General features: G+C 39.8%; 1 protein-coding gene across 4 annotated transcripts in view; it reads left to right on the top strand.

The window, feature by feature from the left end:
• The window catches only part of NGLY1 (N-glycanase 1), a 47,496-nt gene that overhangs the window by 415 nt on the left and 26,081 nt on the right, over window positions 1-21,000 (top strand). For all 4 annotated transcript variants that reach the window (XM_053669179.1, XM_053669180.1, XM_037144010.2 and 1 more), the window contains exons 2-3: window positions 7,793-7,907; window positions 14,423-14,674. In XM_053669179.1, the coding sequence (XP_053525154.1) occupies window positions 7,793-7,907; window positions 14,423-14,674 (367 nt within the window). The remainder of the gene's footprint in view (window positions 1-7,792; window positions 7,908-14,422; window positions 14,675-21,000) is intronic.

The following is a 21,000-nucleotide window of genomic DNA, read 5'->3' as shown; positions in this document are numbered from 1 at the left end:
GCCCGCGGGTCAGGAGCCTGGAGATCCGGCCAGGCCCCACCCCTGCCCAAGGAGGAGGAAGTTTCTCTGCACTTGTGACTTGGCACCTGACTGATGTCGGGGTGCTCTGGCCGGACTGTAGGGCTCGGGGGACGGCTGGGCGAGAGAGGTGGGAAGGCGTGTCCCCAAACACCTGTCTCCGGTCAGCGTGTTTAACAGTTTTCCGTGACAGGACGGAAGTGGTAAACAGCCTTTCATTCCCACTGCCTGCATTTTCCCCGAACTGGTAGCTTTACATTTCCATAGGCTTATCAGAAGTTAGTCACTGACAGAATGTTTTCTTCTTAACATTTTGTGAAATCCTAATATTAAGTACAATACCGAAATGGTGGGGTTTTTTCTTTTACCTTCTTATGGCATTTTTGTTGACGGAAATCTTGTTAACGGTATTACTTTAAAGTTATAATTTGCATGTTAATATCTAGATTTCACTTTAAGAATGACTCAATAGGAATTTGTGAAAATAATCTCCTTGGGTAGGAGTAATTTGTTTCATTGTCCTGTAAGTGAAAGTACAGCTGTAGATCTAAGGGACCTGACAGATTTGGAGAATTGGGAGGCAAGTGTGATTATTCATTTTGAATCATCACCACCTCAACTCTTAGATCAAACGATGTGGTGTCTTCAGGAGGGAAACATGCTGTGTTGGGAGGGAAATGAAACTGAGGGAAAAGGAGCCCCAGGTGCCAGGTGCTTGAGCCTGTCGCCTCAGTTACCAGCGCAGCGTGATTATCTAGATTCTCTGTTCTCCCTCAGCCCCTGGTACACTTGATCTTCTGATGGGTGGGTGTACTGGTCTGAAGTGTGAAAGGAAATCCCTCTGAGCTTCCGGTTACAGATTTCATGTGACCCAGTTTTAGAGACATTAGTTACAAGTGCAGGATTTTAATCTTGGCAGTCATAACAGTGTAGGTAACATTCATGATTTAAAAGTAAATTGAAGGAAAAACATAGTGAGCCCTTATTATGTGCCAGATGTTACAAGGGGTGCAGCATTTGTGACCTGTGTGGGGACCACTTCCTTTGTGACCCCCTTCTCTACTCATCTTCACCCTGAGCGGTGTAACAGCTGGCTCTTCAGGGCGCGAGGATGCCAGTGGACGCTGCATGAATGAACTCACGGGCTGAGCTCTCCAGAGCCCCATCAGCTGGGAACGCCCACTTGGAAAGCCGACGAGCTATTTAAACCCCACTCTTCAGAAAAGGGAGGTGGCTTTGTTACGATATACTTCTGCTTTTAGTGCAGTGAAACCAAAAAAATTCTAAGATCAGGGTGTGTTTCGGGAAAGAAATCCTTTGCATGCAAGTTATAGCTTGGCATCATAATCATCATTATGAATATTTACCAAACTCATAAAAGAAATTTGTCATGCTGCCAGGTTTAGCTGGCTTGTGTTTCTGATCCTAAGAAGTGTTTTATCAAAAAAGGGAATTAGGAGTTTGGAACTCATATAACTGGAGATGTGAGAAAAACTACCTTTTGTAGTTTGTCTTGAGCAATAGTATTAGTCCCTGCCCTCATATTCTTAGAATTTAAACTCCTTCAGGGGTGGGGCGGGGCAACCATCTTTGCTTTCCTTATTCAAGTCCAGTGACTTGCTAACCTCTTAACAAGAAAAGCTTCAAATTTTTTCTTTATTCCTAGGCGCACTACATTACGGATCTGCTAATCTAACTTATTCGAGAGTTGAGAACACTAAGGTTGTCTGTTACTTTTGCTGTTTGGGGAAATCTTTTAGTGTTAGAGATATCCCTAATGCTAATAGTGTCTTGATATCTCTTGCTTCTGTCTCAGGGTATTGACATAGTATTTCATAGAATGAGAGCTGAAATGAGACTTTCCATTAGCAGTTGTGTATTTTGTTTTTTTTTAAACAATAATACTTGTCACTATACACAAGTGAAAGTAATTCTTCAGGTTGTTTTAAATTTCTGTTTTGTATTCCCCAACTAAGAGTCATAAAGCTAATGAAATTGCAGAATAAAATATATGCTAATTTGCATGCACAATAGGCAGTAGATTTGAAACTTACCGTTTTTTCAATTCCCTGATTTCTAGATAAAAAATGTTTCATTTGTTCTTTTCAAAAATTTTGATTTCTCCACTATTTTCCTTTGCAAATTTCATGCGCTTGTTGTTTATGAACAGAACTATATATGATTGGGAAGGTCCAAGAACGGAAAGTGGTTTTTGCCTTCAAAGAAAATCAGTGGGGCCCTGATTGGTGTGGCTCAGTGGTTAGGTGTCATCCGCATATCAAAAGGTCATAGGTTCAAATCCTGGTTTGGGTTGTTCGTGCGGTCCCTCACTGGGGCACTTACAGAAGACAACCAATTGATGTTTCTCTTCCTTTCTTTCTCCCTCCCTTCCCTTCTGTCTAAAATTAAAAAAATAAAATAAAATACTTCTTTTAAAAAAAGAAAAGAAATATGCCTGGGAGAAAGATACAGGTATGGAAAATAGCTACAGTATAAAATCTAAAGAACAATTCCAAGATAATGTTTAATCACTTACCATGTTTATTTGAGCAGATGGCACAGGAACCTTTATTATGTTTCTTCGTTTTCATTATTCTCACCCAAGGATATTCTCGATGATTTTAGAAGGGGGGAAGGGAGCAAGAGAGGGAAACCTCATTGGGGAAAAGATCAGTCAGTTGCTTTTGCATGTACCCCCCCCCCTCCCGCCCCCAACCGGGGACTGAACCAGCGACCTAGGCAGGTGCCCTGACTGGGAATGGAACCTGCCACCTTTCTGTTTATGGAATGATGCTCCAACCAACTGAGCCACAGCTGACAGGGCCTAACATCAAAGAGTTTTAAGAACAGAGGTTTAATGAGATGGATCTGGTTGATGGAGTAGCAGGGAATGTATATTTGACATCATAGGCAAGACAAAATGATTATAGTTTCTAGACCGAAAGAAAAGCATATGAAGGAGTTTCGTGTAGAATAATGATGTCAAAAGACACAAGGCATGGGTTTCATTTGTGAAGCTATTTAAGTAATCATAAACATAAGTGAGGATAGACTGGAGAGAGAAGTATTACAGGCAGGGATTGGCCTTCTTGATGACTGAATGCAGGCAGACCTGGTAATGGGAGGAGACAACCGAAATAACTTCAGATTTCTAATCTAGGTTATTACTGACACCTGGAGACATTGAGCGAGGGGGAGGGAGTTTGTTGGCATCTTACATGGTGGAGAATATGTACGGTAAGCTTTGTAATCAGGCCAGTTGGTTTAAATCCCAGTCAACCATTTCCTAAATGTGTGATTATAGGCAATTTATGTAAACTCTTGGGGCTTCAGTTTCCTCATTTTTAAAAGGAAAGAAAAAGACCTACACTATAGGATTGTTGCCAAAGTTAGAAATAAAGGACCTGGCACATATGTTGTCTATTGTTGTTATTGTTCCATTTTTCGTGTTAAACTAGCTAGATTACATGAATGTTTCCCTTGTTGTCCGCTCAGAGAATGGTAATAGAGCCAGAGATCGTTCCCAGATGGTTCTAAGGCAGAAAGGTGTTTTTGAAAATTTGTATGTATCTCAGAATAACAGGTTTTTCAGGAGGACTAGAATGTTTAAAATGACCTACAAAGCAACTTTTGTGATTAATGATAAAAATACAAGGTTATAGGATGTACTCATGTACTAAGTTTCCATTTACGTGAACCCTTTCTGGGACTTTTGCATTCCAAAGGGGAAGAGGGCTAGTAAATTATCAGAATATTTACCCCTCAGTGTTTCTGAAATAGAAACATTTTGGCTTTTTTTTTTTTTCTGAAATGCTATCACCATCATGTGAGGCCCATTGATATGTTAACATAACTTATCAGTCTCCATAAAATATAGATTATGACTTTTATAAGGAGAAAAGCATGGCTTTTCCCTACCATTGCAATTGTAAAAATGACTTTCCCCCCACAAATTGAACAATCTGGTAGATACCAGGAGTGAGACAACTCTGAAGACACCAAAATATGTTCAAAATTGTGGCTGAGTGAGATATAGGACATTTTGCTGCCCTTTCAAGATCGCATTCATTCAACATCGTCATCCAACAACACCCAACCAGCCCCTCCCCAAAAACTCATGTAAAGATGCAAGATAGTTGGCTAACAAGCAAGACAAATATTACAACTTGCAGAAATAGTTAATGATCAACAAAGATAAAGGGGGGAAAGACACTGAAGAGCAAACAACATCTGGAAAAATCTGGAGAGGAAATTAAATTAATGGAATAAGATCAAGCAAAAATAAAGGTGATTCTTAGTGGTACTTTAGACACCACAGATTCTGGGTAGTAATAAATGAGCTCAAGAATAGTGGACACTCTGGGGTGATGCTGTAAAGCTAGAGGTCCTGAAAGTGTTTGCTTGACACTTTTCCAAGAGAGGAAATGGAAACTGAGGAGTTGAGGTTTGATAATAGCCCTGTAGCCAAGTGCTGTAAGCCTTCTCAATGGACTTTGGTGTCATGTTAGTCTCCGTGAAATGGATCAGTGCTCTCAGGGGTCCCTGGGATCTGTCTCTTGCTTCAGCAGGGTTGGGCAGAACAGACCCAGGGACGCCGCTTCTTCCAGCCTCCGACCAGCTACCAACCTCTTTTCCAGTCACCACCTTTAGAACCACCTCAGCCATTCTCAGCCTGACACTGCTTTTGACCTTAACTCCTCATTGCCAATCAATCATGAGCTCCCACATTCATTAGAATTATTCCCCTAAGGTGGAGGCTGCTGGTGACCAGCTGGCCAACCTGCATCTGCAGGCCTCCTACGCATACCTCTCTCTGGGCTTTCTGTTTCATCCCTAACAGTGTGGCTCTGCAGGGTGTGGGCCACTTCTTCAAGTTGGTAGAGAGGAAGCGCAAGGTTGCCAAGCATCTCTTAGAGCTGCAAAACCAGCACAGTGGCCACATTCTCTTCCAGGATGTGCTGAAGCCTTCCCAAGATGAGTGGGGTAAGCCTCAAGAGGCCATGGAAGCAGCCATGGCCTTGGAGAAGAACCTGAACCAGGCCCCTTTGGATCTGCAGGCCCTGGTTTTTACCTGTACAGACACTCATCTCTGTGACTTCCTGGAGAACCACTTCCTGGGTGAGGGAAGGTGAAACTCATCAGGAAGATAGGTGACACCTAACTAACCTCTACAGGGTGGGCTGGGCAGGGCAGGGCAAGTATCTCTGAAAGGCTCACCCTCAAGCACAACTAGGAGCCTTTGGAACCTAGAGGCCTTTGAGGGTTCCCCTCTGCATTTTCCTGGTATCTGGCTTTGCTTGAGCCCCTCCCTGCAACCGCTAGGCATCTTTTTAACCACGTGGAGCTCTCTCCCATGCATTGTACCAAATGGAAACAACAAAGCTTTTTGCAGTGCCCCCACCCCCCAAAAAGAGGAAAATAAGATTTGGGTCACTGTGCATTACTGTAATTTTTGTTTGTTGGCAAATTGCTTTTAGTGAGAAAAACAGATAAATGAGGCCCATCCATGTTGTAAAAAGAAAATTGCTCACTAGAAACTAAAGAGGAAAATGTAAACTATACAAAGTCTATTGCGGAAAAGTTTTATATCAACAGTTATTTTGAAATGTGTAAAAACCAATAAGCTGTAGCAGAACAGTGGTACAGGAGGGACGAAACACTAGAAAATGAAGCCCAGTGAAAGTCTTTGCTCATGTTGAACTCTGAAGCACTTTGGAAAAAGTAGATTTAAATACCTGAAGTAGTTTTGCACCAGTGGACTTTATCATCTGGTTGGTACTGATGCATTTATTGGTCTGTGGAATATGTGGAATATCGTGAAAGGATGCCTCATTTATCAGTAACTTGCTTTGATAAATGTAGGATTGTTTTATAGTTTAGTGTTTCGTGGTTACATGGTACGAAAGGGAGGCACGCATGTGACCCAGTGTGGCATAGAGGCCATGGATGCTAAACATTTATTTGCTGTGCCCAAGGCAGCCCCCCAAAACAAAGGCCCCGGAAGTCAGTAATGCCAAGGTTGAGGAACCTTGCTCTAATACATGGAATGAAAGAGTAGACTGTATTTTGTTCTTCGTGTTTGTTTCTCAACTGTTATTCTCAGATGAACTGGGGTGAATAACCATGTTTTTATGGTTATTCACCAATAACCAATCTTTGTGAACCAGGAACTTCTGTAAAATACAATGAAAATGCCATGGCAACCTCAAATTGTTAAAAAAAATGACCAAGTACTCTCAGTTTCTTTACTTTTCATGAATGGGTAGCAAAGGTAGATTAGTACCAATCTCTGTGAATTTTTGAGAATTGTAGAGCTTTTGTCTCTGAAATTTCTAAAATAAACTTGTATAATTTTTAAAAGATCTGAGAGAGCGGAAGGGAAGGAGAAAGAGTGGGAGATAAACACTGATGTAAAAGAGAAACATCGATCTGTTGCTTCTTATATGAGCCCCAACCAGGAACCAAACCTGCAACCCAGGCACATACCACAGCCAGGGGTCAGAGGGTGAGGGGTGGAACTGGCAAGCTTTCAGTTTGTGGAACAATACCCAACCGACTGAGTGGGCCACACCAGTCAGGACAGACTTGTGTAATTTTTGAAATTAAGGAAATGGTTTTTGAAAGATTCATACAGTATTTATGACAATTTAGCAGTAGGGGATTGCTTGATGGAAAAGAAATGTGAAATTTGTTGAGACTTTCACAATTAAAAAATTTTTCGTTGTTTTATATCATAATATCTGGAGAACATGTACAGTTAGGGCAAGGATGGTTAGTCAGTTGCCAGCATTCTCACCACCACCACCGGGTCCACACCCTGGCCAGGTGGCTTCGGCGCGCCTTGCTGTCAGCCCCTGCCACTGCCGCAGCACACTTCTTAATGAAATGCTGATGGGAGCCACCACCATTTTAAAGATTTGATAAGTAGTGTCCGATATGACAACCACTTATCCTAAACTATGTTCTGAAGATCTTGTAAATAGAATGCTGTGATTATCTTAACTTTGCATTTCTTTTGTGTTTTTGTTTAACAGCCTTTCTGATTTATCAAGGTTATTAAAAATCTCAAAGCTTTTCATATTCTGGTCTCATCACATGTATACTAATCAGAGTCTTAACTATAGTGAAAGAAATTTACATTTTCATTTTATTGTATTACCATATTTGCCGTGACAAAAATATAAAGCCGAAGCAGAACTGATGGTAGACAATCATCGGTCTAGGGAAGAAGGAAAATCAAGTGGCTTTACAGGTGTACTTAGGTTTGTGCTTGTCCGAAGTGAAGTCTTAAAGGAGCTGTGGTCCATGTTATAGCTTCTTAGTTTCTTTTATTCATTTCACAAGTGTTTATCAGCCACCTTCTGTGTGTCACGCGCCATTCTTGGTGATTGAGGTCCATCAGAACAAAACTGGTAAAATCCTCTCCCCCCAGTCTGGAGCTGACGTGGATTTTATTCTTAGCAACCTAAAAACTCATAAAGGTATCTAGCTTGACTAACACAGTATTAAAATTTCACAGGGATTTTCTTATGGCAGCAGTGGTATTTTCAGCTGTGAAATTAAACCACGAGTGAGGTTCTAGTCATTGTATAGTGAGGAAAGAATCACAAAATCAGGGACTTTTCCAGACTGTGCTCCCTTTTTCTTTAAAGTTGGGATTTATCCTACCTAATAGGAGTATAGCTAGTATAAAATTTGAAAGGGAATGCAAAAATGTTGTGAAAGATATTAGCTGTTACATATAACATACAATCAAACTTTTTTTTTAAATCAGAAACCCTAACGATGAAAAATACAGATCCATCCGGATTGGAAACGCAGCGTTTTCTACTAGACTCTTGCCTGTCAGAGGAGCCGTCGAATGTTTGTTTGAAATGGGCTTTGAAGAGGTAAGTCTGTTCGAGTCTCTTCTTCCCAGTTCACGTATAAACCGTTCATTATTCATTATGAACCGTTCGTTATGTTGGCGGATAATTACCTAAATAAGATAATCGTTTAAAATTAACTGATCATTTTTGGAAATAACTGTGGAACTAGTTATTTCTTCACCTATTAGACCTTTAAAAGTCACAGTAAATGTACTTTAAAATCACAGGGAAATATAACAACTCTCCCATAGGGAAAATTCTTACAGGTCTTAGTCCTTTTTAATTGGAGATCAGATACGCAACTCAAGGACCAAATTATGGCTCACTTCAGACTTTTAGCAAAAATCTGATATGTGAGTACTAATAAGGCACAACCACCTATCAGTAAAAAATGAAAACGGTAAACATGGAAAAACTGAGTTCAGTTGCCTCACATAAGTTTTGTGACAGGAGAAAAGAATCTTACTGTGTTTTGTTGTTTTTAGGTCAAAAGAAAAGTGTGGTCTTTCCATCCTCTTGGATATCATAGGGCGTAGTTTAATCTTACGACACTATGAAAGTAATTACCAAGATTGTGAATTTTCTTTATGTCTATGTGCTTAGCCATTTTACTTTATAGAATACTGAAAGAAGTTGAACCAGGTTATGGAGATCCAGTAGCCAGTAGCAGTCAGACCTGACGAGGCTGTAGAAATTGCTGGAGACATGCTGAGTTGCTATAGGATATACTCTTCCTGCCTGTTTGCTTGCCTCCCCAGATTCTATTCCAGGCCCTGGGGATACAGCAGTGAACTAGGTAGATACAGATCTTCTCTAACATGAGGCTTGCATTCTAAAAGGTTTGACAGACTGTACACTTGAAAACACAGATGGATGCAAAGAAGAAAATAAGATATGGTAATACAGGAAAAAGCAACTGGATTGGTGGGCAGCTACATAAATTGTGTGGGTCAGGGAAGGCCTCTGATGGAATAACACTTGAAGTAGGACCCGTAAGACAAGAAGCAGATCAGGTACCCGAAACTCTCCGGTAAGTGTATTTCAGGCAGAAGGATTCACGTGTGCGAAGGACTTCTAGCAGGAGTAGTTATGACACAGAAAATAGTTATACAGAGGAGTCTAGAGCATGGGATTTTAAGAACTGTGGACTTTATTCTAAGTGAGATGCATCAGAAGCCATCGGAAGGATTTAAGCAAAGAATGTTTTTAAAGATTATGTTAGCTGTTGTAAAGATAATGTTCTGGATGTTCTGGGATGGAGGCAAGGGGTGTAAAGCAGGGAGAGCAGTTAGAACGTTTGCTGTATCAGCCTGCGTGAGAAGTGGCAGTGGTTGGCGAGAGGTCCAGGAGGGCAGGGCCTTCTGTCCATTTTGTTCCCTGTGCTGCCCGCTCCTGGATCAGTGCTGGTGCTTTCAGGCAGGCAGCGGACATTGTTGGATTGAGCCTGGCAGCAGGGCAGATTGGGGAGAAGTGGCAGGATCCAGACTTCTTTTTGAAACGGAATCTGTAGGACTTGCTGGTGAACTGGATATGGGGCGTAAGGGAAAAGAAGAAATCAAGATGACTTCTAGGTTTTGGTTTAAGAAACAAAGTGAGTGGAAATATAATTTGAGAATGAGAAATCTCTAAGAGTCGAAGATAGCAAGGGATAAATCACTGCCTATTTTGTATAATTGTCACTGATATGCTACTAAATATTCAAGTAGAGATGCCAAGTAGGTAGTTAGATATAAGAATCTATAACTGAACAGGAGAGGTTAAGCTGGAGGTATAAATTATGGTGTCAACTAAACAGAGATTTTAAAACTATAGAAAAGGAAAATTGGGGCCATTACTGAATTTGTTTAAGGAAATGCAGATTTTTGAGTCAAATGACAAAAAATTGAATGACAACTGGAGACTGTACTGATTTCTCATTGTTGAAGTGTCAGACATTCAGTGGAATCGGATTTGCTCTCATTCAGCAACTAATTTGAGTGCCAGGTGGGGTGACCAACCATCAGAGTTTGTCTGCAACTATTGTGGTTTCAACACAAATGTCCCACTTTCGAGAAAACCCCTCAGCCTCAAGCAAACCAGGTTGATCACACCAGTGCCAGGTAACAAGCCAGCTTGAAACTTGTAGTAATATTTGACACAAATGGAGTCACAATTTGAGAGGAGATTATCAGGTTATGGGAAGACTAAATCAAACTTACAGTTTTGGGCTGGCTTTGGACTTGACACCTTGGAACCTGTCTGAAGTGAATGTTTCAGCGTGTCCAGGTTGCAGGAGGAACCAGTGGAGCTGCAACTGAACTCTACCACTGAAAGAAACTTGGAGGGCTTTGAGAGGAGGTAGGAATCTAAGCCCTACCCTGAAATTTTCAGCTGTGTGTTAAAATTTTGGGCATTTCGGGGATCACTTGTCTCTGAGTCTGCATTCTTTTTTGTGAAAAGTCTGAGAAGATTGAGAAAGACTGAGATCCAAACGGATATGTGACTCATCAGGCCACCTTAGTGGACTGGTTCTCACCAGGAACGACACCCACCCTCCACCCGAGCCCCCGTCCTCACCTCAGTTGGGTGAAGCATTGGAGGAGGGCAGTTTGGGTTGTCTTGGTAACTGGAAGATATTAATGACGGCATTCAGCAGGCAGGCAGGGCCAGATTTCCTTAACATCTGACAAAGAGAATTATCTCAGCAAAAAAGCATTGAGAAACATAGGTTTATTAAAATACTAGAATTCTCTCTGGTGTCTTAAAATGTTACTGGATGGAGTACATTAAGCCTTTAATTTTTTCTTTAATGAAAATATAGTGCCGTTGATAAAATTTCTTTGCTATAGACACTTTGGCCATAATCATGTTCTATTAGAACTGGTCCTGAAAAGAATGGAGGGGAGGCAAGCAGCAGCAGCATTTCTGTCTTATTGGGGGGCATCTCTGACGGAGGGTCCGAGGCATAATGTTTGCCGTGCTGTTTTACATCACTGTCCGTGGCGTTAGCTCTCTTCCTCAGTATTCCTCCTCTAACAACAGCATGAGATCAGAGCCCTCTGTGTTTGCCTGTAAACCAGACGTCCAGTTTCTCTTCCACACTCATCATAGATATGAGGTGGTCCCTTCTAATGTTGGAAAAGTCACTGTTCTAATCTGGGCCAGTTACCAGGCAGGCAGTCATCGCAACTGTAGAAACAGTCTCTTTTTACTCAGCCTTCCACCTGTGCAAATGTGTGGTTTTTGGTCTCTGTGCAGTCGAAGCTGAAGTCAGTTATAGCCTAATGATTAAGATCATGGAGTTCGAATCCTTACTCTAACAATTCTGTAGCATCCAGCAGGTTATTTAACTTCTCAGAGCCTTTGTATTTTTATATAGAAAGTGGAAATTAACCTAATGCCTCTCTTTCAGGCTGGTTGTGAGGATTGCTTGAGATAATGTATATAAAGTACTTAGCACATGACCAGAACACGTAAACACAGTAAATGGAAATAGTCTTTTTTTGGAGCTATTATGAGTATTGTGTGGAGCTTGCCGGCCTCTTTCAGCTTTTTAAAAAGTATTCTTGTGGGACTGGTTTTCACATCATTATTGAGTAACACCTTGGTCAGTTGATTCTTCTAGGTCTGCCGTCACAAGGAAAGTAAGATTGTTCTCAGTTATGGAGTTTAATTTAAATGCTTATAATCTACAGTCTACCTAGTGAGATTTTAACAAATGTTTTCTCTCATTTGTAGTTGGTGGAATTACTGTTGTAATACTGCTGCTTCTCACCACCTGGCAAACTGATTATGTTTGCACTTAACCTTCTTTCTCATTTTGTACTTTACTGTTTTACATTGTGAGCTTTGTTAGAATGTTTATTATATTTCAAAGCACTCTAATTACACTATGGGTATTTATGAAATGAATCACTCCATAAAGAATTGGACTTCTGTTGTTTGGTATTTTCTTTTGTTTGGAACAAAGACATATGCTCTTATTAAACTAATGTATGTCAGCTCTTATTTCTCTAGTCCTTGGGACAAGTATTACTGTTAACTATCCATAGTTTAGAATTGACCACGATGTACTTTTTGTCATCTGGCTAGAATTAGTGACCCCTATATACAGACTTCTAATCATGTAGCTGTTCTCTAAAGACTTGGGTTCGAAAGATTAAAAAGTTATTATGTAACTTCTTGTTGGTTTTATGTGACCAGTGATCGTTTTGTTTGGCTGTATCTCTTTTTTTTAAATATATTTTATTGATTATGCCATTACAGTTGTTCTATTTCCCCCCTTCATTCCCCTCTACCCTGCACACCCCCTCCCCCTCCATTCTCCCCCCCTTTAGTTTATGATCACATGTCTCAAGTTCTTTAGATTCTATATTTCCCATGCTATTCTTGCCCTCCCCCCATCTGTTTTATACCTACCATCTATGCTACTTATTTGCTGTACCTTCTCCCCCCTTCTCCTTCTCCCACTCCCCTGTTGCTAACCTTCCATGTGATCTTCATTTCTATGGTTCTGATCCTGATCTAGCTGTCCTCTTAGTTTGCTTTTAAGTGTGGTTGTTAATAACTGTGAGTTGGCTGTCCTTTCACTGTTCATCTTTTTTATCTTCTTTTTCTTAGATAAGTCCCTTTAACATTTCATATAATAAGGGCTTGGTGATGATGAACTCCTTGAATTTGATCTTATCTGAGAAGCACTTCATCTGCCCTTCCATTTTAAATGAAAGCTTTGCTGGATAGAGCAATCTTAATTGTAGGTCTTTGGATTTCATGACTTGGAATACTTCTTTCCAGCCCCTTCTTTCCTGTAAGGTCTCTTTTGAGAAATCTGCTGACAGTCTTTTGGGAACTCCTTTGTAGGTGACAGTCCCCTTATCTCTTGCTGCTTCTAGGATTCTCTCCTTCATTTTAATCTTGGCTAATGTAATTATGATGTGCCTTGGTGTGTTCCTTCTTGGGTCCAACTTCTTTAGGACTCTCTGAGCTTCCTGAGTTTCCTGGAAGTCTATTTCCTTTGCCAGATTGGGGAAATTCTCCTTTATTATTTGTTCAAATAAGGTTTCCACTTGTGGCTGTTCCTTTTCCCCTTCTGGTACCCCTGTAATTCAGATGTTGGAGTGTTTAAAGATGTCCTGGAAGTTCCTAAGCCTCTCCTCATTTTTTTTGAATTCTTGTTTCTTCATATTTTTCTGTTTGGTCATTTTTTTCTTCCTTCTGGTCCACTCCCTTGATTTGAGTCCCAGTTTCCTTTCCATCACTGTTGGTTCTCTGTGCATTTCCCTTCATTTCACTTAGTGTAGCCTTCATTTTTTCATCTAATTTGTGACCAAAATCAACCAGTTCTGTGAGCATCCTGATTAGCAGAGTTTTGAACTGTGCATCTGAGAGGTTGGCAATTTCTTGGTCGCTTAGAGTTATCGGCTCCGGGGGTTTGAGTTCTTGAGCCATGTTTTGGTCTGTTGGAGCCTGTTACGTATGAGGAGGGGAGCCTTAGGTATTCACCAGGGCAGAACTACCCAGGTTGCTGGTTCGTGACGCTGTATGTGGGGGCGGGGATCAGGGAGGGGCACTGGCGGTCCCCTCTGCTGCTTTCTGCTGCTTAGGCATGATCGGTCTGTCTCACTGCTTGCTTGTTCACTGGTTTATCTGCCTGGGCCTGAATGTGTGACCGCAGTCAGCCTGCCGCCTTGTGCCTTCAATGGGTCCGCCCGTTGAGACCCCACACCTGGGATCTGCCCTCGGCTGCATGCCTGGGTTGGGGTGTCTTTCCTGCTTGACCCCCCTCTGCTGCTGGCTCTGCCCCTCTTGACCCGGTGTGGCTGAACGGTTTGTTGTTGTTGGACTTTGGTATAGTTCAATTTTCTGTGGTTTGGCTGTGTTTTTTGTTTCTAAAACTTCGTTTGTTTTTTTTAACTTGGTTGTGCAAGAAAGCACAGTGTTTCCACCTATGCCTCCATCTTGGTGAAGTCTGCTGTATCTCTTTTATCATTATTTTATAGGGAATTTCACAGAAAATAATACTATCATATACCATTACAGAGGAATTACATGTTTCCAATTCATGAGGCTTTCTGACTATTCCTAAAATATAAATATTTTCCTAAAGGTTCTTTGAACTAATAAAAGATTCAGCATCATATGCTAACAAGAAAACAAATTTTCTTAATTTTCTGGTTTATGTTAGGCATTACCTTTAACTGTATATTTTAGAAGTACTATATGATGAGAAAACAATGATTTTTATATAATGTGTTTTATAGTATTGGCTTCATTTATTTATACACACACATATTCAGGGTCTGGCACAAGTAACACCTGCTTGAGTGTGGTTGGTAGGGCAATAATAACAGGTGCAATAATTTCTAGTTTTAGTTTGAACATGTCACCTAAAATGTCATATGGTGTGCTTGGTTGTGATATTGTTATTATTATTTATGTTTTTGTGATAAAAGATTGTGAAATAAGAAAGGGGTGTTATTTGTGCCAGACCCTATATCTAAGAATGACTGTTAGTATAAAACAAAGATTAATTTTTTTTCTAATTTTACAAATTCCAGGGAGAAACACATCTTATCTTTCCTAAAAAAGCTTCAGTGGAGCAGCTGCAAAAAATTCGTGACCTCATTGCCACAGAGAGAAATAGCAGATTGGATGGGTCAAATAAGAGCCACAAAGTAGAATTATCTCAGCAACCGGCAGCCAGTTCCAGTACCCAGCTTCCTATAACACAGTTGTCAAACCCCAGTGGTTTAGCCCAGCATGCGGGGAGCAGCGAGGTGCAGCCATCGAGTCCACCGTCAGCGTCAATGGTAATGTCCCAGTTCAACCTTGACTTCTTCCAAAGTGTCAAAACAGCGAGTGTATTTAAATACATCATGACTTATTCCTGAATTTTTATCCTAGCTAGTCATAATTCTAATATGTGCACATTTTCCCAACTCTAAAAAACTGTAAAATTTGTAACAAAAAGGAGGGAAATGGCTCTATTTTATTTATACTTTTAAATCTTGTGGTTTATTGCTTCTGAGGCTAAGTTTTGTTTACTATTTGTAAATGTACCTTCACTTAAATCAGTTATACAAATTAGCACAGAACCTAGAACGAAGTGACGAACTCACTGGCCGGTGGTAGAGACGTCAGACCGATTTCCTTTACTGCATCGGTACTTCTGACCTGAATTTCACCTGCAGCCGTTCACCGTGGGAGTCGTTAATGCTAGCAGCTAAGCATTCTCATTGCCTAAATTCAGTGAAAAATTTGGCTTCTTTAGGTTTAAGGTAAATAAATATTAATCTACTGAGAGTGGTGCTAGCAGTTAATGAGGCTTAGTCATTAGCATAAACAGATGTATACTTCCCCAGAACTGAAATCCAACTGCTGTTGTCTTACAAGTATTTTTTAATAGATTTTATTTATTTATCTTTAGATGGGAAGGAGAGAAATATCAATATATGGTTGCCTCTCGTGAGTCCCCTGCTGGGAACTGGCCTGCAACCCAGGCATGTGCCCTAACTGGGAATCGAACCTTGATTTTTTATTTTGCAGGCCTGCACTCAATCCACTGAGCTACACCGGTCAGGGCCTCTTACAGGTATTCTTGATACACCTGAGTGATCTCCTTTAACAGGAAATTGTCCTTTGTACAAAAATCCCTTTGATGTAGGTCCTTAAGTATTCTCTCAGTGTTCACTGTCAGAAAAATGTTCATGATTTTCTATTGTAATTTATCAGTAGCCAGCTTAAACTCATAGTCTTCCTTTAACTTTGTAAAACACCTTGTCATTATTCTCCATATAACAGAACTTTATATAGAGTCAGTTATTAAATCTACTCTCAATTTTCTCCAGCTGAATAACTCCATGGATTTTAACCTCACCTCCCTGGTAAGCAAATGATTGGCAGTCGTTCCTTTCTGTAGAGCTGGGAAGGCCTAAAGCTTGTCTTTTAAAAAAAATAAAGAAAAGCCCAGCCAGTGTGGCTCAGTTGGTTGGAGTGTTGTCCTGAATACCAAAAGGTTGTGGGTTCGATCCCTGGTCAGGGCACATACCTGGGTTGCAGGTTCAGTCCCCAATTGAGACACATGCAGGAGGCAAACAGTTGTTTCTCTCACATTGATGTTTCTTTTTCTCCCCCTTCCTCTCTCTCTCTCTTGTTGGAAAATATACATATACACATACACACTTTTTTACAAAAATAAAAATAGTGGTAGGAGCTGGTAGAAGAAGAGACAGTTACTGTTCTCTTTTATAATTCTTGTTGAGTGGTTTCTAAACTTATTTTCATGGGGAATTAACCCTTATAAGAATATTTCTTTGTGCCTCAGTCGAAAAGATAAACAAAATTAACAAAAAGTTAACCAGACTCATCAAGAAAAAAAGAGAGGGGGCCCAAATAAATAATATCAGAAACAAAAGAGGAAAAGTTAAAATAATTTTTGAGAGTATTTCATTGCAATTATAAAAATAATAGTTTTTAGATCATGGTAAATAAAATGATTTAATTTTTTAACTAATCTTACAAGACATCATCCTAGTCTGGGTCTCTATATGATCTTTATAAGAGAAGAAATCTCTTTGGACAGAAGATTTCAATGTCCAATTTCTTGTTTGTAAACCTACTATTTTTGAAGGTAAAATATACCTACATACCTTTCAGTAGGAGATTACTTAAATTACAAGACACATCCTTAAATCAGCATTTTTTTGCATTCATTATAAATGATGATGGGGTCTATTTTGACACAGAATTATTATGTGGGAAAAAAGGTAAACTCAGAATTCCAAAGTTAAACTCACATGTTGTATGTATGTGTATAATTCAGTTTTCGTAGGAAAAATGCACAAAAATAAATGTTTATTTTTAGCAGGTCTGGAAAGCTATACACAGACTCTGAGTGGTGAAATTATAGGTGATTTCATATTTTTATACCATTCAATATTTTCTGAAATAGTTTTTGCCACATTTATTACTTTTATAAATAGAAAAAGGGGGTTTTGTAAGAAATAAGTTTATTGAGACCTGGCTGGTATAGCTCAGTGGATTGAATGCTAGCCTGCTAACAGAAGGGTCACCAGTTTAATTCCTGGTCAGGGCATGTGCCTGGGTTATGGGCCGGGTTGTGAAAAGGTCCTGGTTGCAGGTGTGTGGAAGGCAAGGGATCAGTCTGTCTCTTGTACATTGGTGTTTTTCTCCCTCCCTTCCCCTCTGTCTAAAAATGAATAGATGAAATCTTAAAAAGAAATACATTTTTTGAAATCACAAATTGATTTAAACTATCATTAAAATACAGAACTTTTGTGTGTAAAACAAGTGCTAAATTTAAAAGCCACAAAAGTGCAAAGGCTTGTAGAAAGAGGGCTGGTAGAATGTGGAACATTGGTTCTTTACTAAAGAAGTGAATTTGCTAATCCACTTCTGCTGGTTGTATGATTTGACAAAATATACACATTGTACTTTTTCTTATAAAAAATCTTAAATATATCTCACATTAGAAACCAAAATAATTGAAATCAAGTATGTTAGTGAAGAAAAAATCTTTTTGATTTAAAAGATACAGATTTCACATTTTAAACTTCCGTTTTTATTACAAATAACTAACTCTGAAGCCATTAACTGCTGCCTTATGTACATGGCTGTGCAGCTGCTGTAATTGCCATGCAATCAGCAAACTTCTATTTTTATGACTTAACTTTTTTCTGGAGTTGTGCCAATTAATATATAAAGAAATAAGGCAAGAAAATAAGTGTTATTGTTCAAGATTGTTTGTCTGCCTTTAAAAACCACAATGAATGAGTTAATTTTCAGACTGAAAGTATTAAATTGAAAATAAAAATTCCCTGGATGCATTCTTACCCTCTTGGTAAGTGAAAATCTGCACTTAAGGAAAAAAACGATGCCATAGTAAATGCCTCATTTTTATAAGAATTCTTTCAAATAAAAATGGAAACTTCTTTGTAATGTTTCTGTAACGGTTCTAGTAAAGGAGCGTATTTCCCCCGGGTTATGAATACCCCGGATTTCTTATCAGCAAATCATTCAGGTTCCTTCGGTCATCTGTTGAATTCATCATCCCTTCTGTTAACGCAGGAAATGCGTCTGTTCTTAAAGGCCAGGACCTTTTCTGTGCCTTTATCCCCTCTCTTACGTTCCCTCTGGGATCTCACGTGGACTGTGCCCAGTCTTGAATCTCTTCTTTTCTTGAAAATTCTTCTCAATGGCATTTAAACCTTGTTTTGAGGCATTTTCATCGAAAGTTGGACGATTGGCATCAGAATAACTTGGACGTTCAGATTCCTGGACATAACCCAGACCAGCTGAACCAGAAAGGGAGTGGGAGAACTTGGGACTCTGCATTTTTCACAAGCAGAGTAACGTTTAAGAACCTTTTCTATAAGCTCTCATATGTCAGAAGCAAGCCAGCACACAAACACCCCTGGATTCTGCGTGTCCTGTTCTCCTCATTTCCTCTGCACGGTGAATTTTAGGAGCTGAGTCCACTGCACTCATCACTGCATCTCATGTGCTCCCTAGCAGGTGTTCATGTTATGTGCTCTGTCAGCGAAATGATTGAGCATATCATCTCAATCTGCATTTGTTTATAAATTATATACATATACTTTTATGCCAATATACTCACTGTGTATATTATAAACAATGTAAAGAGGAGGTTAAAAGTGGAAAGTGTTTAGAATTTTTTAAAAATGTATTGACTATCATTAACAAATGTTGGACATGAATCTATATTTTAAGTACTCTTGATAATTTTGAATTTGGGGGCTATCTTTGTAAAATCTCAGTAGATTTTTGATTTTTTTTTTTGCTTTAAAATATAGCTGTTGAAGGGCTCATACTAAAACAGCAGAAGATGTGTTAGCCCTGCAGTTTTCCTGTTTACATGTCCTTGCATTATCAGTATCAGCATCAGTGCCTACAGGTCTTTGTATTCTTTTTTTTTAGGCCAGGTTGAAGGTTAATTTAGTTAAAACTACATCATATGATCTGTAAATCCTCTTAACCAGGCACATTTAAACTGCAAAAGTTTGAAACACTGTGAGAATGGAAGCAGGGGTGAACCTTCCCATGTTCTCTGCTCTACCAGTCCTTTCCTCCCTCGGGATAGTTTCTCTAGCCTGAGAGGGAGCCCTATTAATCAAAGTATTAAATGTCATTATAACAGTGCTTTACCTTCTGTACAGAAAATAGTGTGAGCACAAGTTCTAATACTCTCTGTTCACGTCCCAGTGGACCATTTCGGGCAGCTCCTTTGGGTGCACATGGCCCGCTTTGGGGCACCACTCAGACAGGTCCGTCTCTTACTAACACAAAACTTCTCACTAAGATCCTTGATAAGCTTCCTGCTGCTAAATGGCATGGACTTTTCTTCAGGTCATTTTTTATCTGCATACATAGTTTTCCCCTCAGTCGATCATTTTCTGGTTTTTCTCCTACTGTGAGTAGTTCAAGTAGTTCAACTGTTGCCCCCCCCTTGTTCATATCAAAAATCTGTGGATCATTCCTATGTGCTTTTCTACTTTTCTAAAGGGCCCCTGGCCCCACAGTTCAGTCACCAAGACTTGTTGATTCTGTTTCCTGAGTTCTTTTTATATCCATTCGCTTTTCTGCCTCCCCCATTTAAGCTGCCAGCTCTCTCAAGAGTTCTGCAGTCCTTCCCGTCGGGTCTTCTTATACCTGCTTCTCCACACTACATTGTGAAAACGCTGATCTGATTGTTTTACTCCCTTGCTTAAGCCTCTTTCATAGTTTCCCATTACAGTGGAAAGAGGTGGGAGAAATCTAGCTTCTCACCAGCCCAACTCCATTCTCAGCCTTCTCTTTCTGCCATTGTCCCCTTAGTTCTCTGTGCTCTGATCTTCTCTCTGATGCTTCATGTTATACTAAGCACATCACCTACACACATGCTCCCCATCTACCTACACGCCGCTCTGGTCTTTTTCTTCCCCTACGTACTAGCTGCTTCTCATCCTTTATATTTTATGACAAATATATAGTGATGGAATTCTAGGGTCAGAACCCCTTTGAAAAGTCTCACTATCCTCATTATTTGCTTTGTAATTCTTATCATACCTATGAATAAATTGTCTATACCATTATATCCCCAGTACTTTGCAAATAATAAAAGGTCATTAAATATTCGAATAAATAAATATTGTATCAGTGTTTGTTTCTGTATTCACAGACTACTTTGTGAGGATAATGTCCTTGTGTCTTTTGGTCTCTTTTATTTTTGACTTAATGTGGTACCTCTGTCATTCCTGTTCAGTGCCTCCCCCCAGCCCCTTAAACTGTAAAGCGAGCCTGTCTGTCTTGTGCACCCATCCCCAGTGCTCAGTACAGTGCCTGACGTTGAAGTAAGTATTTGGCAATGGCTTTTACTTTTTCATTAATCTATCTCTACCTTTTAATACACACATTTAACTCATTCGTACTTACTGTAATAACTAACATGTTGAAACTTATTTCTTACATTTTATTTTGTATTATCTATGTTCTTGCTTTCTTGGCTTCTTTTTCTTTTTTCTATTTTTGTTTTGTTTAAGTGGACTGTGCCAGAAGTAACTATTCTTAGCTTGGACACTCCTCTTTCCTTTTAGGAATCTAACCATCCTCCAGCACTGTTCAGAGGTACATCCTTTGTTGACAGGGACTGACAGGGTGAAGGGGTACAAATGTCTAGGTGTTCCTGCTGCAGGGCCCAGTCCCAGCTCCCTCATGCTTACTCCAAGGCCCCTTCCTGCTCTGGGGATTCTGTGGTTCCCTTGTCTTAGGGATTATTTTGAGACCTTTTTTTTTTTTAGTTTTCATAACCACTCCCTCTGGAAGGCATATTGCTGTGATTTCTTCCTTTATTCTATTTGTATTTGCCTTTCCTCTTTAAGAGTAGTACTCTCCTTTGCGAATGCTGAATAGAGTTTAAAAAATTTATAATACTTACAGGAGTTTGAAGTGGAAAGGGCTGTCACATGCGTTGCACAGAGCATTGTCTTGATCCGAGCTTGTGGACAAGAACTTACCATACCCCTGTTTAAATATATTCTCAGTGATAACACTCAGAGGGAAAAAGCAGTCTCCTAATGCTGATTTTGTAAAGGTTTTGAGCATAATTATCTCAGTAAAT

Source organism: Artibeus jamaicensis, unplaced genomic scaffold (genome assembly GCF_021234435.1).
Source record: "Artibeus jamaicensis isolate MK-2021 breed Jamaican fruit bat unplaced genomic scaffold, CSHL_Jam_final contig_519, whole genome shotgun sequence".
Classification (NCBI taxonomy): domain Eukaryota; kingdom Metazoa; phylum Chordata; class Mammalia; order Chiroptera; family Phyllostomidae; genus Artibeus; species Artibeus jamaicensis.
This window is presented reverse-complemented; position numbering and strand designations above follow the sequence as displayed.